The 16,059-nt window shown below is 34.6% G+C and overlaps 2 protein-coding genes across 3 annotated transcripts; both read left to right on the plus strand.

Moving 5' to 3' along the window:
- The first annotated feature begins 32 nt into the window (after nt 1–32).
- LOC126822094 (ATP synthase subunit s, mitochondrial) lies at nt 33–5,577 on the plus strand. The gene is made up of 5 exons (XM_056101233.1): nt 33–113; nt 710–816; nt 2,130–2,338; nt 3,086–3,248; nt 4,980–5,577. The coding sequence occupies exons 1-5, from the start codon at nt 99–101 to the stop codon at nt 5,107–5,109; spliced, it is 624 nt and encodes a 207-aa protein (XP_055957208.1). The 5' UTR covers nt 33–98; the 3' UTR covers nt 5,110–5,577.
- A 1,458-nt stretch (nt 5,578–7,035) lies between these two features.
- Nucleotides 7,036–15,494, plus strand: LOC126822093 (activator of 90 kDa heat shock protein ATPase homolog 1). 2 transcript variants are annotated; one of them, XM_050550842.2, is made up of 9 exons: nt 7,036–7,270; nt 8,276–8,385; nt 8,880–8,990; nt 9,707–9,792; nt 10,312–10,432; nt 11,115–11,194; nt 11,393–11,542; nt 12,383–12,484; nt 12,793–15,494. In XM_050550842.2, exons 1-9 carry the CDS (start codon nt 7,191–7,193, stop codon nt 13,015–13,017), a joined length of 1,065 nt encoding a protein of 354 aa, XP_050406799.2. In that variant the 5' UTR covers nt 7,036–7,190; the 3' UTR covers nt 13,018–15,494. The 2 variants fall into 2 exon arrangements, with proteins under 2 accessions (XP_050406799.2, XP_050406800.2); XM_050550843.2 differs by having other exon boundaries at nt 8,306–8,385.
- The last annotated feature ends 565 nt before the right edge of the window (nt 15,495–16,059 follow it).

The raw sequence follows: 16,059 nt of genomic DNA on the forward strand, positions 1-16,059 counted from the left end.
TCAAATGAAGCGCACCTGCCTTCGTCAAGAACATCCAGACGATATAAAATTATTTTGGGATGTCTGGTTAAGCAAGACTATAATGCCTGAAAGGCGAAATGAATATTGTCTTGGTAAATAATTCCTTTAAATTTTTGTCAGTAACCTTTGTCATGAACATTGAAGACATTATGATTTTCCTTACCTGTCAAGAAAGAAAACTTTGCAAGAACTTGGCGTACTGACAGTCACTTGAAGTTATTCAGCCGGACTTGCTAGTATTCACCGGGTTTTGCCTTTTTTGAACAATACGCATAGCAAAAAAATTGAAAAAAGATCTTGTTGAATATTTTGGTCAAAACGGCCACAAAAAATCATAATAGACATTTTGTCAAAACCGGCTCATGATTTACGTTATGTTAATATATAATGACAAAATTCATCAGAAAGACTATGAAATTAGATATAAAAAAGATATATTATTTCTGCCTATAGTATAATAACAAAGTTATTTCCCTTAATTTAGCCTTATATAGAGGTTAATAGAATTATGAGATTAACATATACATCAAAGATTTTGAACTAGACTTTGAATCTGTCCAACACTCAAACTAATTCTATTGCATTCAGGTATTATTTTATAGGTATAGAAAAAATTGATGGACAGAAATTACACAAGAAATTATAAAACTGTTGATGTAATTGACTGAATTTTATTCTCTATTTCCAGCAAAGGGGTGTGTCAGTTTCGTTATTTCAATCTGTTTACAAGACTTCTGAACTATACAAACCAACAAATAGAAACTTATGGGGCTGGTTAAATGCAATTTTTAACAGGTATGAATGTCAAAATAAATGTTAAGCACTGGGTGGCTAGGTTAGTTGTTTGCATTAATCGTGCAACAGTTGACTGCCAGTTAGAGAAGTCACTTAACCCAGTTCATATTTTGCACACTTCCCATTATTGGTAAAAGAAAACATTTTTCATCACTGCACAACATTTTATGCTTTGACCATACCCTATAAGTATACCTCGTCAACTGTCTAATTTCACATGCATGGTGAGTTGACCCTAACAAATGAGTATACCTCTATGCTGACTAGCTTATTTCACGTCATTTCTATATAGTCTATGTCATGGCTTTTTTGTTTGTTCATTAGACTGTTGTGTCTTGGTCTCATAGACCATAGTCTCAATTAACAACCAAGTGAAAATCATTGTTGGACACTTTAATCCTTTAGAGGTATTTAGTAACTGGATAGAACAATAAACTATGACACATAGTTATGCAAGAACAATTTCTAATTTATTTCCATGACATGCCAAAGAGTATTTCCTGAACATTTTCAAGCAAGTACAGTAACAAATGTGTAGGGCAATTATATTGAGTTTATTGTTGGAGACAAAAAAGTTATCATAATGTAGGGGATCACGGTGGCTAAGTGGGTAAGACTCTGGCTCGCTAGTCTGGAGGTCGTGTGTTCGATGCCTGCATTGGCCGAGAAAGTTCATCCAGATTTTCCGGCGTGGTTTCCCCTTGTCTAATCGTTAGAATTGTACAAAAAAACGAGGCCCCGTGTACACATTGGCGTGCATGTAAAAGATCCCTTGGCAGTTGGAATTCGATATATAAGAGTAAGCCATAGCGCCGCTGCCCGGGCAAAATTTCCCTTATAGCACACTGTATGGTGTAGGCCCATCTTCATTAGCCCAGTTTAGGAGCAGAACAGTAGGATGTTAAACCCCATTTCATTTCATTTCATTTATCATAATGTGGGGGGGGGGGGGGTTTGGATGGCTGAATGGTTAGCGTGCGCGCGCTGTTTAATAAAGTCTGTCATTGAGTCGACTGGCGTGGTTTCGAATCCCCGGTTGTACGTGACAAGGAGTAGGGTCGCCTGTCCAACCTCGTGGGTTTTCTCCGGGTCCTCCGGTTTCCCCCCACTGCTAAAGACCCCTACGCGCAATGAATTATTGAAATAAAATTAAACCATATGTTAGTCCCGAAATGACCTTGTTTGTGTCGAGTGGACGTTAAACCCCATTTCTCTCTCTCTCTTATCATAATGTTGTGCATATGTTTATTCTGGGTTTTTTATATATTATAAATGAACTGATTAATATTTTATTATTATTTAATTAACTTTAGGGTTGACAATGACAGGAGAAAACAAGTTGGTCCTGACAGAGCATGTGCAGAATGGTTATTGAGATGTGGAGCATCTGTTAAATGGCAGAATTTCAATCACTGGGTAAAAGATTATAACACGCTACCTGGCAGTAATTTCAAGAATTATCAAATAGAAGAAATTGATGCATCAGATTCGGCTGTAATGGCAGTTGGATTTCCTCATTTAGGTATATACGTCTCCAAGTTTCTATAATATCAATGCTATCTTCCCAGTCATACAACTATCAAGAATTCAGTTTTATTAAGGCTTTGAACATTTTAATTGAAACGAAGAATGAATGAATTAGAAGTAGCTTCATTTGATTAATTTATATATATCTGCCCATCACCTCCAGAAAAACATATCTGAAATTTGGGCTAAGCAAGATTATGTTGGTGGACAATGCACGCTAACTTCAAAATACTAGCTGATGTATTTCTGATGTCTGCATTGTTTGGTCTGTCTCAATCTGATTAAAATAAGATCTATATTTCATTTAGTTTTTTTTTATACTTTCAATGACATCCACTATATGCAGACCTGACCCGTAGTAGTGGGAGGTTGCGTCAGGGGTCATACAAATGAATTTTGACCATATGATGTCAGCTATCTTAACCAATGAGCATCGGTTTTTCAAGTAGGTATTCGTAAATACAACTTTTGTTTTGATTTGTTTTCTATCACTGCTAATGTCTATCCATAGTTCTGCACACAGCACGCTAAAAACTCAACCCAACACAGGTCCTATTGTTGTGAAGACAACTAAAACAAAATTTTGAACTATAAAAAAAACAAAAAACGAAAATAGGATCTACATTTTAATCAGATTGGGTCTGTCTATGTTTTGTTGTGTAATTATCCTCCACTGTTTAATAATTATGTAAAATTCAACGAATTTGTGTAAAAGACCAGGTCTTTTTTCTTTTTTTTTCAGAAGGATTAAAACATGTAAAAAGAATAACTCTTCATAATTGTGGTTATTTAGATGATTCAGCATTAAGTTATTTGCCCTGTGTTAAAGACTCGTTGATTTATTTACAATTAAGTAGTTGTGGAGATATCTCAAACCAGGGTTTACAGCCAATTCAACAATTAAAGTAAGATTTTGGTTTTTATACGCCCACATTGAAATGTGGTCGTATATTGTCGTCGCCCCCGTCCGTCCGTCGGTCTGTTGATCACTTCAAAATATCTTGTGGATGCTCTAGAGGACAAAGTAATATACAATTGACTTTAAATTTATACAGTGTTTAAGGTCTTGAGACAAACAAGTATACTGATTTTCAATGAATTTTGATAACTTTAACAGCTATATTCCATGATATTAAATGTTTCGTATACTAAACATTAGCATGGGACAGAACTTTATAAAAACAAACAAATTCTAATGATTTTCTGATAATTACTTCATGAGTTGTTACTCTTAATCAGATTTTAGTGTATTATAAATTTTTCATCACCAAAAGAAAGTAAAAATATGCGACAACTCTTGTTGACTGCCCGGACGATTTAGCTGCTGTGGGCGTATGTTTCGTTGCCTGGCAACCTTTCTTTTTTATTGTTTGTATAACACTATCAGTTTATAACAGAATATCAGTTTGGTAAATATAACTTTTATTTAAATCAGGAAAATGAAAAGGGGTTTAACGTCTTACTGTTCTGCTCCGACAGACATACGCCATACAGTGAGCTATGAGGGAAATTTTGCCTGAACAGCGGCACTACGGTTTACGCTTATATCAACTGCCTAGGGATGTTTTACGTGCATGCCAATGAGTACACAGGACCACGGTTTTCTGTACCATCCGAATGGCTAGACAGCTGTCCTTGTCTGCCATTCTGTCCTGCAACACTGACAAGGGGAAACGACGCTGGCAAATCCTGAAGAACTTTCTTGGCCAACACCGGGAGAGCAAACCCGCGAGCCAGCAATTTACTCACTTAGCCACTGTGGCTCCCTATTTAAACCAGGAACAAGAATATAAAAATTGAACATGTATAAGACAGGTACCTAAACAAGACCATAAACACAGTGCATTACTAAAGGATATACCAGGAAGGTAAGCCCCTTTTAAAAGCAACCATTCCGACCCTCTGCTAAACCACTGAACTCGGGTGAGTCCATAAGCTCGTCTCCCAAACTACAGGAAATAATAGGTCTTATACCTTCAAACAGGAGGGCAATCTGATACTAACATCTGGTCTTAACACTCTAGTAATAAATACATCCCCAATAACATGTGGCAGTTATCAGTCGGTAATTAAACACAACCAATACATATTATTAATGGGTTTATATGTATAGAACATTTCTAAACTTGATAAAAGTTATGGAGCACTTTGATACAATTGTTCACATTTAGATTTTGTTACAGTATTGAAATAAATTGAAATACCGGTAACTGAAAAATTGTCCATTTCCCACGAACCTTGAAATGGTCAGTTACCTCTTTAAAAAGGATCATCAAATTTATGCATGTTAGAGGGGGATGCTCGATTCACAGTCCAGAACTTCCCGAATTGACAGAATTGCAATCGAGTAACGCGGAATTCAGTTTTGTCACAGTTCTGTCAGTCTCAACAACGGAGGTGGTGTGAGTAGAATCGTGACGTAATTAAAAGCTTTCGGCTGCATGGTTGGTTAAGATATTTACTTATCCAGTCGACGCATGCGTTGTAGCCCGAAATCCACCTTTTCCCTCGATTGTCACTATTTTTGGAATTGAAGGAATTCAATTCCGAAACGTTCAATCGAGTACCCCCATAGTTTCCTTGCAATTGTCTTGTACACTTTATTCTAATTTATATCTTCTTCCTTTCTGATACAGGAATTTGAAAAGATTGAAAATGTTTGATTTACCGGAAGTACGAAATATGCCAGCAGTTATTGATGATCTACAGAAGAAATTACCCGAGTGTACCATAGAATATATACCTGAAAAGAAAAAAGGGGAATAATTTTGATACCGGTTTTTATAAAAGTGCTGTTTTATGTAGACATATGTCATAACTAACTGAGATGAAATGGGATTTAATGCCCTACTGTTCTGTTCCAACTGAGCTAAACGAAGACAGGCATAATTTCAATAACGGTTTTGATAATATATATTAGTGCTTGTCTTCTAGGGACAGGAACATACATGTACTATCATCACTAATTGTGTGAATGTGATACAGCACAAAATTCTCTGTGGAATGTTTTACAATTTTTATGGCTTTTTTCAAACTTGTTCAGATTTGTTGACGTTAATTTTAGAGCTTGCTGCTGGTGGGTGTATTAGAGAATCTGACAAGACTCTATGTTTATCTATAGAAATAATTTAGAAGACTGTAAAATAATGTATTGCTGCCCAGGCCTGTCACCATAGGATTTCAGTTCTTTCTTATATGTTTATATAAATTAATGTAAATAAAATGTATTTAAAAAAACCTTTGTATATTTATTTTATTGGAGATGATGGCTGTTCTGAGAACTTACAATATTTTGATTGTTGTAGGCCTACTTTAATGCATTCAGGGATCGTGGTAAAGGCATTTGACTCTTGACTTTTGAAGCTTGATTCCCACTTCCTACATGTAGCTCCTGTGAGGCTGATAAGTGAAGTGCTGCCTAATCGTTTGGATGTACATTTAGTGTGCATATACCATTGCAGAACCTTTGGCAGTTGGATTTTGAAGAAGAGTAATCATAAATGTCACTGTCCGAGCAAATTTTCCTCCCTAGCATTGCGAGAGAGAAATGGGGTTTAACATCCACTCGACACAAATTAGGTAATTTCAGGACTAACATGATTCAATTTCATTTCAATAATTTGCTTGCGTGTAGGGGTCTTTTAGCAGTGGGAGGAAACCGTAGAAATCTCATGAGATTGGACAGGTAACCCTACTCCTTGTCACATTCAAGTGAAGATTCGAAACCACGCCACACTTGATTCAATGACAGAGCTTGGATTTCACGGGCAGGCTTTAAAGTTTAAACCAATAAACGCCCATAGAAAAAAAGACCATATGTTAGTCTCAAAATGACCAAATTATTTGTACACAGGGCGTCAATTTTTTCGACGATTTAAACCAGTAGACTTTGAAATGAAAATAGGTGACATCTTTCAAAGTTTTTTGTCCCATTCTAACAACTAGATACTGTGTTCCTTGACAGGTCCTTCGTCCTGCATCACTGACAAGAGTTAACCACGGAGGAAAATCTTAAGGAACTTTCTTAGCCAACACCAGGATTCAACCCAGGACCTCCTGGTATAGAGACCCAGAGCTTACTCACGGAGCCATCACAGCTTCTGAGAAATTTGAACCTAGGCTACTCCTTTCAACGCACCGCTTCATATCTACTAAATAGGTGTATGGGTGTGTATAGAATAAAAAAATATTTTAATATATCATTCAATATGTGATATTCATGAAAATTGATTGAAGCATTCCATTTAATTGATTTAGAATATTCTAGAACATTCTAAATTCTAAAAAAAAAATTTAAAAATTGAGGTACTATCTTTAATATTCAATTTCAGTTATTTCTAGATTTGTTTTGGGTTTTTTAAAAAAAAAAGTCCATTATTTAGTGACATAATTAATTAATAGAATATTGTGTTTTTGTTGAAATAAAAGAAAAACAAAATTCTTAAGTGTCTGGTTAAAAAAAGGCTATTTACTCACTGGTAACCAGCTCATCCATTATGGGACGTCAAATCGGAAATAAAAATTCTATATTTGTCCTTGTTTTATTATTTATTATTATTTATAAATAAAATGTACATTTTGCAATATGCACCACTTATTAACTTAAGTTTAGAACTGAATTTTTATTTCCTTGGGCGATTTTAATGAAAATAAGGGCGACTTGGTATCGGTGCGTGCGAAGTGACCTTTATAAGATTACTTCCGGTGTACATTCGAGAAACGGGAAACGACACTCGCGTGCTCATGTTAATCTTTTTTTAACAAGTAAACTGAACTATCGCGAAATTTTGGTTAATTATCGACTGAAGTTCCTCCAGGCTTCATCTGTACATTACTGACAGGAAAATATGGCCAAATGGGGAGAAGGCGATCCAAGGTGGATTGTTGAAGAGCGGCCCGACGCAACAAACGTAAACAACTGGCATTGGTAAGGAATCAAGCTTGCTTTTCACTTTTCGTCTGAGAAAAAAACGTCTAAATAAAAAGCATTTACAATCACTGTGTATATGAGTTTTAATGTACATATATTGAACTGATATGTCATTGTCAACAATATTAATTTATCGAGGTTTTTGTCAATACCGAACAAGTATGTGATCTTATTAATTATAAAGTGGATCGCTCTCTCAGTCTCTTTTTATTTAAAATATTTAGGCCTTGAGGTTAGTTATTGGCGTTATTTAATTTATAAAAGCCAAAGGCCTGCGGTGTAAAATTTTGAATGGAAACATTCAGACTATTCTGTTAATCCATTCATTGAGTAGATATCGATGTTTTAAATTTAAAAATTGAAGAGTAGGTCTAATCCATAATATTCTGACTCACGACTTTTAATATATACAGTTTAAAAAAAACCAAATTATTTTATGCCATATAGCTACCATGTTGGTAAATGGTAATATATATATATATATATATATATATAGATTTGTCCGAAAAACATTCAGAGTACTATAATTATAATGTAATTTTTGATACTTTCAAATCTTTTAATCAAGAAAATTCCTTGTTGGTTGCGGTTTGTGCCAGCTGTTTAACCAGGTCTGCAGTTTGATTCCTGTGTTGGACAGGCCTGGAAATAACGGTTTTAGGTGTACCTGACAAAATGTCAGGCAGTAATGAAATAGCACCTGACATTTTCAACTTAGTGCCGGACATATATTAATAGTATCAATATAAAAGACAAATCAGTGCCGGACAAAATGACAGGCACCAGAGGTTTTGTGCCTGACAAAACCTGAATCTGTGACTGACATTGTCTGTGACAGGTGCCTTATTTCCAAGCTTCGACTTGGCCTATCAAAGAAAAAAGCATTTATCATTATACGTGTATGACGTATCTCATTGTTGGACGAATATCCAGGGCATATAATGGAACTAATATATATACTTTAAATTTTATTTGTTTTTCTTTTCCGTTCAGTTATTGAAGTATGTTATTAAATTTATCTAAAAATTTAAGGGTGGAAAAAAATGCCTCGACTTGGTCTAAAGACAAGTTAAAAGAATTGTTAGTTGGGTTAAAGGTTAAAGATGGTACAGGTAATTATACTTAATCTATTCTTAAAAGTTTCAATAGCTACTAATTAGATTTACCAGTAATCAGATTAAGAGTGATTGAGTTTCAGATTTGTAAACAGATTAAGAAAAAAGATACAATTCATCTTAACATGTAATCTGTTAATTATAATTACATTACATTGAAATTGATTAGGGAGATTATACATGTATTTATAACATAATGCTCAGCATGTAAATTATGACATAATATTAGGGATGAAAGATACATCAAAATATAAACAAGTTGATAATGCTATTTTGTTTACTTGAATTATGGAAAAGTTGATGATTTTCTCTTGGTGATTTTCTCCCAATTATAAACTTACAGTTAAATCATTATACAGAGACCCTTTTTAACAAGTCAAAACTTGGTTTCCATTGATTTGCATAGCATGTCTGGAAATATTGATTTTATTTGAACCTCATATCAAAATAAAATAAATTTTAAATTCTAAGAATTAAATTTGATATTACAGGAGAATGTGAAATAAAGGAATTATCAAAGATAGAAGGCGAGGCATCAGCTAATAACAGGAAAGCCAAATTGATATTTTTTTATGAGTGGGAAATCAGTGGAAAATGGTCAGGTAAAATAATTACTTTTATGAAATCTACTCTAGTTCAACATAATATCTTGAATCTCAATTATGGAGTCGCAGTGGCTCTGTGAGTAAGAGGGGCGGGGTGTATGTATCAAATTTACTATTTTTGGGGGGGAATCTTTTATATAGTTGACAAACATGAAAATGATAGTTTTGGTTGTACCTACACAGTTCCACAACATGTAACAGAATGTCAGGCATAAATGAACTGGTACCAAACATTTTGAGTGATCAACCTTATTGGAGAGATGGAATAAATTTAATTAAGTCTCCATGAACACGTCCTTATTACTCACTAACAAAAGAAATTCCTATGTGACGGCCATGTGTAATTTTTATGTTAGGTTTTTACACTTTATTATAGGTTTCTCGCTAGCCTGGAGGTCGGGTGTTCGATCCCTGCATTGGCCGGGAAAGTTCATCCAGATTTTCCGGCATGGTTCCCCCCTTGTCAGTGATGCAGGATGGAGGGCCTGACAAGGGCAGCTGTCTAGTCCTTCGGATGATACGAAAAACCGAGGTCCCTTGTATACATTGGAATGCACGTAAAAGATCCCTTGGCAGTTGGAATTCGATATAAGAGTAGGCGATAGTGGCGCTGCCCGGGCAAAATTTCCCTCATAGCACACTGTATGGTGTATGCCCGTCTTCATTAGCCCAGTATAGGAGTAGGACTTTAAATTTCATTTCATTTATTATAGGTTTTATAGATGAAACAGAAACAACATATAAAGGAGAGTTTGAAATACCTAATCTTAGTGAAGAAAATGATCCTGATGAGATAGAGGTAATAATTATAATACATATATTTGGGTTTTCTGTAATTCAAAAATTTTAAGACAATTGCAGTGTAATTTTTTAAAAGAAAGATTTGTAGATTCTGCCGTTTATGTGGTTTTTATTCAATAGAGCATGTATGTCGAATATTACATGTTCTATTTATTTTGGGTTCAGTGATGTCTTTAATACTTAGTAATTTGAATTAGGAGTGGTTTGGATGGCTGAATGGTTTGCGCATGCGCAGTGCGCCATAAGGTCTGTTTTTTAGTCAACTGGTGTGGTTTCGATTCCCTGGTTATACATAACAAGGAGTAGGTTCGCCTGTCCAACCTCATGTGTTTTCTCCGGGTCCTCGTTCCTCCCACTGCTAAAGACCCCTACGCGCAAGCGAATTATTGAAATAAAAAAATGTTAGTCCCGAAATGACCTAGTTTGTGTCGAGTGGATGTTAAACCCCATTTGTTTCTCTCTCTCTCACTTTGTGATTTGAGTATTTTCTGTTATACTATTATATTTGTGATTTAAGATTCGTGTAACATGTGATAATACGTCTGATGAAGCATATAAAGTTAAAGAAATAATGAGAAGGACTGGAACACCCATAATACAAGCACAGATAGCTAAATATATCAAAGATCTTAGAGAAGGTAAGAACTCTTGAACCACCCCAACCTCGTGGGATTTCTCCGGGTCCTCCGGTTTCCTCCCACTGCTAAAGACCCATATGCGCAAGCAAATTATTGAAATAAAATTAAACCATATGTTAGTCCCGAAATGACCTAGTTTGTGTCAAGTGGACGTTAAACTCCATTTCTCTCTCTCTTTAACCACCTTATTATAGTGATGTGGTTTCGATTCTCCTCTTATACGCGACAAAGAGTAGGGTCTCCTGTCTAACCTCATAGGTTTTCTTCCAGGTCCTCCGGTTCCCTCCCACTGCTCAAGACCCCTACGCTGTAACAAATTATTGAAATATATTTGAAACATGTTAGTCCCAAAATGACTTAGTTTGTGTTGAGTGGACATTCAACCCAGTTTGGCTTGCTGAGTACGGATCTGACTCACTAACCAGGGGGCCTTGGTTTCTATCCTAGTGTTTGCCAAAGAATATCCTCTGGAATTTCCAGCTTACTTTTTCATAATGAGTGGTGAAAGAAGAAGTGTCTTGTCATTCGGACGGGACAAAAATCAAGAGGTAAAATGTACACCATTTGGCAGCATGTTAAGGATCTCGTCTGACAGGATTCGATGAAGAGCAACTTGACAAGTCAACTGTAAACCACAGAGTCAGACTTGCTTTTATATTAATTTATTCACTTATATTTTCAGAATATAGTCAAGGAATTGTCTTGCCAACTAAAACATTGGGAGGAACAACTAAAATAACAGATAATAATATCGGCACGGAGGTAAATAATATTTCACTTACAAGCAGATTAAAACAAACTAGTGTAAAATAACGTTAGCATGCCTGCAAAAGAACCCATGGCTGTATGGGCAAAATTTTCCCTCATAACACACTACATGATGTATGCCTGTCTTCATTAGCCTAGTTGGTGCACAAAAGTAGGATGTTAAACCCCATTTCATATTATTTTTTTTTTCAGAATATTGCTAAGAAAGAAATGAATAAAATAATTCATAAGAAAGCAGATTCAAAAGATACAGGCACAAAAATACGAACAAAAACATTGAAATCAAAAGAAGAATTTAAATGTCGAGCATCTGATTTATATAGAGCATTAACTGATCCTGGGGTAAGTTCATTTAAACATTAACTGATCCTGGAGTAAGTTCATTTAAAGATACATTATGGGAGATTAGATAAAGAGCTGGCAGTTCTCACTATGATAGTTAAAAACTAGATAATGTAAAGGGTATTTGCTGAAAATTTCAGTCAAATTGATCCACTCTGAACCGAGAATTTAGCGATTGAATTTTTGGCCTAGCCTCTATCATCATTACTAAAGTCGGTACGATAAAAAACAGTCTCGATTATCCATTTCATGATTTAATCATGAATGAAAGTTGAGCAGCAAATCATATCCTAATCCAGTAAATATCTCAAATTTAGATAACATTTAGATAAATTTTTAAATGGAGAACCGTTCTAATCTAGTTAAAATCTCAAATATCCGATGCCATTGAGAGTTGATTATGGTCTTATTTTGTTAATAAATGTCTAAGTAACACTTTATATAACATTTGAGGCCTAAAGAAAGACCTGCAATAGGCAGAATTAGCTCTTGAATAATGTATGTTTAAACATTTAAACATTATCCACAGAGGAAATAAAACCTGCTTGTAAGTCCCAAACTGATCCAAAGTATTTTGTTGAAGGGCAGTGAACTCCATCCATTTCTATCTCTTCAACTTTTAACCGGATACTTGAATTTTATCCCCAAACTTGAATTTTATCCCCAAAATTTGAATTGTAACCCAAAATTTGAATTGTAACCAAATACTTGAATTGTAACCAAATACTTGAATTCTAACCAAATACTTGAATTTTGAATTGTAACCAAATACGAATTGTGACCAAATACTTAAATTGTTACCAAATACTTGAATTTTAACCCCATACTTGAATTTTACAGATGGTTTCAGCTTTCACAGGAGCAACAGCTATAGTCGAAGCAGAAAAGGGAGGTAAATTTTCTTTAAATGGTGGAAATATAAGTGGAGAATTTATTGAATTGGTGAGTTTTCTTGTTTTTTGGGTTTTTTTTTTTTAATTTTTAATTATTTTTTGTTTTATTAATGCACATAATCTGGAACTCTATATTATTGTCTGTTTCTAAGGACTAGGGAATATAGTTGTTGCCTGAAACACAGATCTTGGAACAAAGAAATTATCATCAGGTGCAATTTGGTAATTCTTAGCTCTTTTGAATTGTTCTTCCATTATGAATGTATTAATACCAAACCAATTGAAAGTAAGCTTTTATTTTGATTTATTTTAATGTTTTCCATTATTAATATCTGATACTTTTCTTTTGTCATACAGATTCCTAATAAAAAGTTAGTTAAAAAATGGCGTGTGAAATCGTGGCCAGATGAACATTATTCTACTGTGACGATAGAATTAACGGAAAAAGAAGACTGTACCGATTTACATATACAACAAGTAGGAATTCCTGATGCTGATTATGATAGAACTGTTCAAGGCTGGCAAAATCATTTTTGGGAGCGCATAAAACAAGCGTTTGGATTTGGAGTGCGCTTATTTTGACACATATGAGATATTTTAGGTTATTTATCATCGGCTGAAAACTGTGGAACAATCCATTCATCATGTGATCACATCTCGTTGTTTTATTGGCTATTGAAACAGTCAACTACAGATGTGAAAAATACGAAAGAAAGATGTGAAAAAATTTGTGAATTCAGTAAAGTGAAAAATATTTATTGTAGACAGATATTTGCTTGAAAACTAATCTTTTCACATTGTATACAACATTATTCCATATTTTTCACACTTCAATATTAAGAATATGTGTGTGTTCTGAAGTGGACTTCAATAAAATCTTTTATTAAAATTAAAAGGGCATTTATTACAGCTTTTATCATTGATGTCTAAAGATTGGATGACGAGGACTGCAAATTCTAGTTTCATTTTTCAATATAAACAAAAAGAACAAAACTATCAAATGTTTGTCTCAAAATACGTGATTAGTAGAGACCAATGTCCATTAAATGACAGCAACAAAATATACGGTTTTATGGCAAATTTCCATCATGCTTGTCCCATCTTCATTATTCTACTCGGTTAAGGTGTGCGTGTTGCATCATGAGGTCTTTCATTGAGTCAGGTGGCATGGTTTCGATTCCCCACTTGTACGTGAAAAAAAGTAAGGTCGCCTGTCCAACAACATGGGTTTTCTCCCCACTCCCACCCCTTGTTGCAACTGTCCCACAATGCTACTGCGCATCACAAAAGAGAATCTCTGCTGTTTTTATGGGGTTGTGTTGAACCGTGCTCAGTGAATATAGGTCTACAGAACTGCCATTTACTTCATGGTTAAAACTATCATTTTTAGTTATAGTACTTTGGAAGCTGTCACATTTTTGGGACATTGAACGTTAAGATAGCAGCGTACAGGGTTATTTTACAATAGAAAGTTTTGAGACCACCCTGCTAAGCTAATTTAATTTTTAGATCTCAAGAATCTTGATGAAGCAAAAGCCATTCCTGTCACGAGAACAATGTTTTGTTTAATATTTCAAAACTCAAAAAATTAGAAGTAAAAGCTTTTGTGAAAAGAGCATAAAGAAAAGAAAAAAAAACAAAAAAACATTTGACCGGTGTTCCTGAAGAACAAAAATTAAAGTAGTTTGGCAATTTCATAATTAATGTATCTCAAGGTCTGTCATTGAGTCAAATGGCATAGTTTCAATTCCCCGGTTGTACGCAACGATGGGTAGGGTCGCCTGTCCAACCTCGTTGGTTTTCTGCGGGTCCTCAGGTTTCCTCCCACTGCTAAAGACCCCTACGCACAAGCGAATTATTGAAATAAAATTAAACCATATGTTAGTCCTGAAATGATCTAGTCTGTATCAGGAGACCTTAAACTACATTTCTCTCTCTCTCCCATAATTAATGATGACTTTCAGGTACACGTATCTCAGAAATTGTTTGTTCTGATATGCCATGATTGCATTTTATATTTAATGTATGTTTATATGAGAATCTATATTTGTTAAAAATATGTGTGTTTTGTTGAGAAATCATATTATTTAAATTATTTTAAGCTTTGTATTCTGGGCATTAATGCTGGCTTGACCACGATACTGACATTTGTAACAATCCCAAATTTATTTAGGATACTTTGGGACACCTCTCTCAAATCAAAGTTCTTCGTCTGAAATATCCTCAAGTCATTTATGTTGAATAAATAATAGTTATTTCATTTTGCTCATTGAAAGAGCATTCAAGTCAAAATTTGGAAAATGGACGTAACATGTTACATGTAATTTAAGCATCTTCTGAATTCAGATATTCTTTCACTTCCACAAAGGAAGTTAAAAGAGGAGTTTTTAGCAATTTATGAATATACCAGGCCCTGATTTCACAAAGCATTCTCAGACTTAAGAATAATTTCAAGTTGAGTACAGTATTATTACTTTCATTGTATTCAGTTAGAGGACATAGCAGGGTTATATTTACAAATATTTTTCCAAAAATTGTAATTTTTATTAAAATCTTTGATGACTTGGCCATAAGGAATACTTGACTGTTGGTTGGTGTATGGTTCATTGCCTGGCAACCTATGTTTCGGTATTGTCACTTAATAAGAACCGGAAATGCATGTATTTAAAACTATTAAAACCATGTTTTTTTCTCACTACTTATTTTGCTGCATTATGATGGATGATGTCAATTTTAAACCACCATGGGCTGTTTGCTTTTCCCGAACTGAATTCAAAGTCATATATTACAAAACCAAAATGTTAATTTTAGGATCTTATTAACAAACAAATTGTAAAGAACTAAGTAATAGATAATGAATGTCAAATATAGTGAAATACAAACATTCAGTGTGAAATTAAGAATTGCTGAAGTGTAAAATGAAGAATTGCTGAAGTGTGAAATGAAGAACTGCTGAAGTATGACTTTACAAAAAGTAAATGGATGAGCAAACAGCCCACAATTGTACATGTGATATGAAGTTTTGTTAGTTTTGGTGATAAAATTTATGGATTTGTAAATTAATGTTTGTTTTTATTTCTGCCCCATGTTTCAAACTGACCACCACATGTCTGCCAAATTGTATATTTCTATCCTAATTTTCCACGGTCCCTCTAGAGCTGGTCCGCAGGCCCGAGGATACAGAAACCTCTATAATAGGGGAAGGGATGTCGTCCTCAATGTTTAGAAAGGGGAAAATTTGGATATAACTTTGTGCCAGAACCTATAGCTGAATATTCAGTAATAATGTCCAGGACGGTTGAGCATTGAAATAGCAATCAAATTGAAAGGAACGGTTTCTCCTCTGTTCAGATTGACCTGCTCCGTAGACTTTTAAGGCATGCGCTTTAGATCATAAGGTTGTCATTGGCATGGTTTTGATTCCCAGCTTTTATGTGACATGAGGTTTTTTTTTACTGGGTCCTCTGGTTTCCTTCCACTGCTTAAGGCCCCTCCCTGTATGTGAATTATTGAAAACAAAATGACCTGGTTTGTGTTGAGTTAATCCCTCTCTCTTTAAATGTCAGTAGTTGATTTTCATCCATATTTTTCAGTACAGTGAATGTCTTCTTTGAGCGGCATTTA

Source organism: Patella vulgata, chromosome 5 (assembly GCF_932274485.2).
Source record: "Patella vulgata chromosome 5, xgPatVulg1.2, whole genome shotgun sequence".
Taxonomy (NCBI): Eukaryota; Metazoa; Mollusca; class Gastropoda; family Patellidae; genus Patella; species Patella vulgata.

Excerpts from the sequence above, each read along its gene's own strand:
- LOC126822094 (XM_056101233.1), top strand. Across the intron at positions 2,339-3,085 it reads AGTTGGATTTCCTCATTTAG|AAGGATTAAAACATGTAAAA; the intron begins GTATATACGTCT and ends TTTTTTTTTCAG. Across the intron at positions 3,249-4,979 it reads CAGCCAATTCAACAATTAAA|GAATTTGAAAAGATTGAAAA; the intron begins GTAAGATTTTGG and ends TTTCTGATACAG.
- LOC126822093 (XM_050550842.2), top strand. The coding sequence starts at position 7,191 with ATGGCCAAATGGGGAGAAGGCGATCCAAGGTGGATTGTTGAAGAGCGG. Across the intron at positions 9,793-10,311 it reads ATGATCCTGATGAGATAGAG|ATTCGTGTAACATGTGATAA; the intron begins GTAATAATTATA and ends TTGTGATTTAAG. Across the intron at positions 11,195-11,392 it reads ATAATAATATCGGCACGGAG|AATATTGCTAAGAAAGAAAT; the intron begins GTAAATAATATT and ends TTTTTTTTTCAG.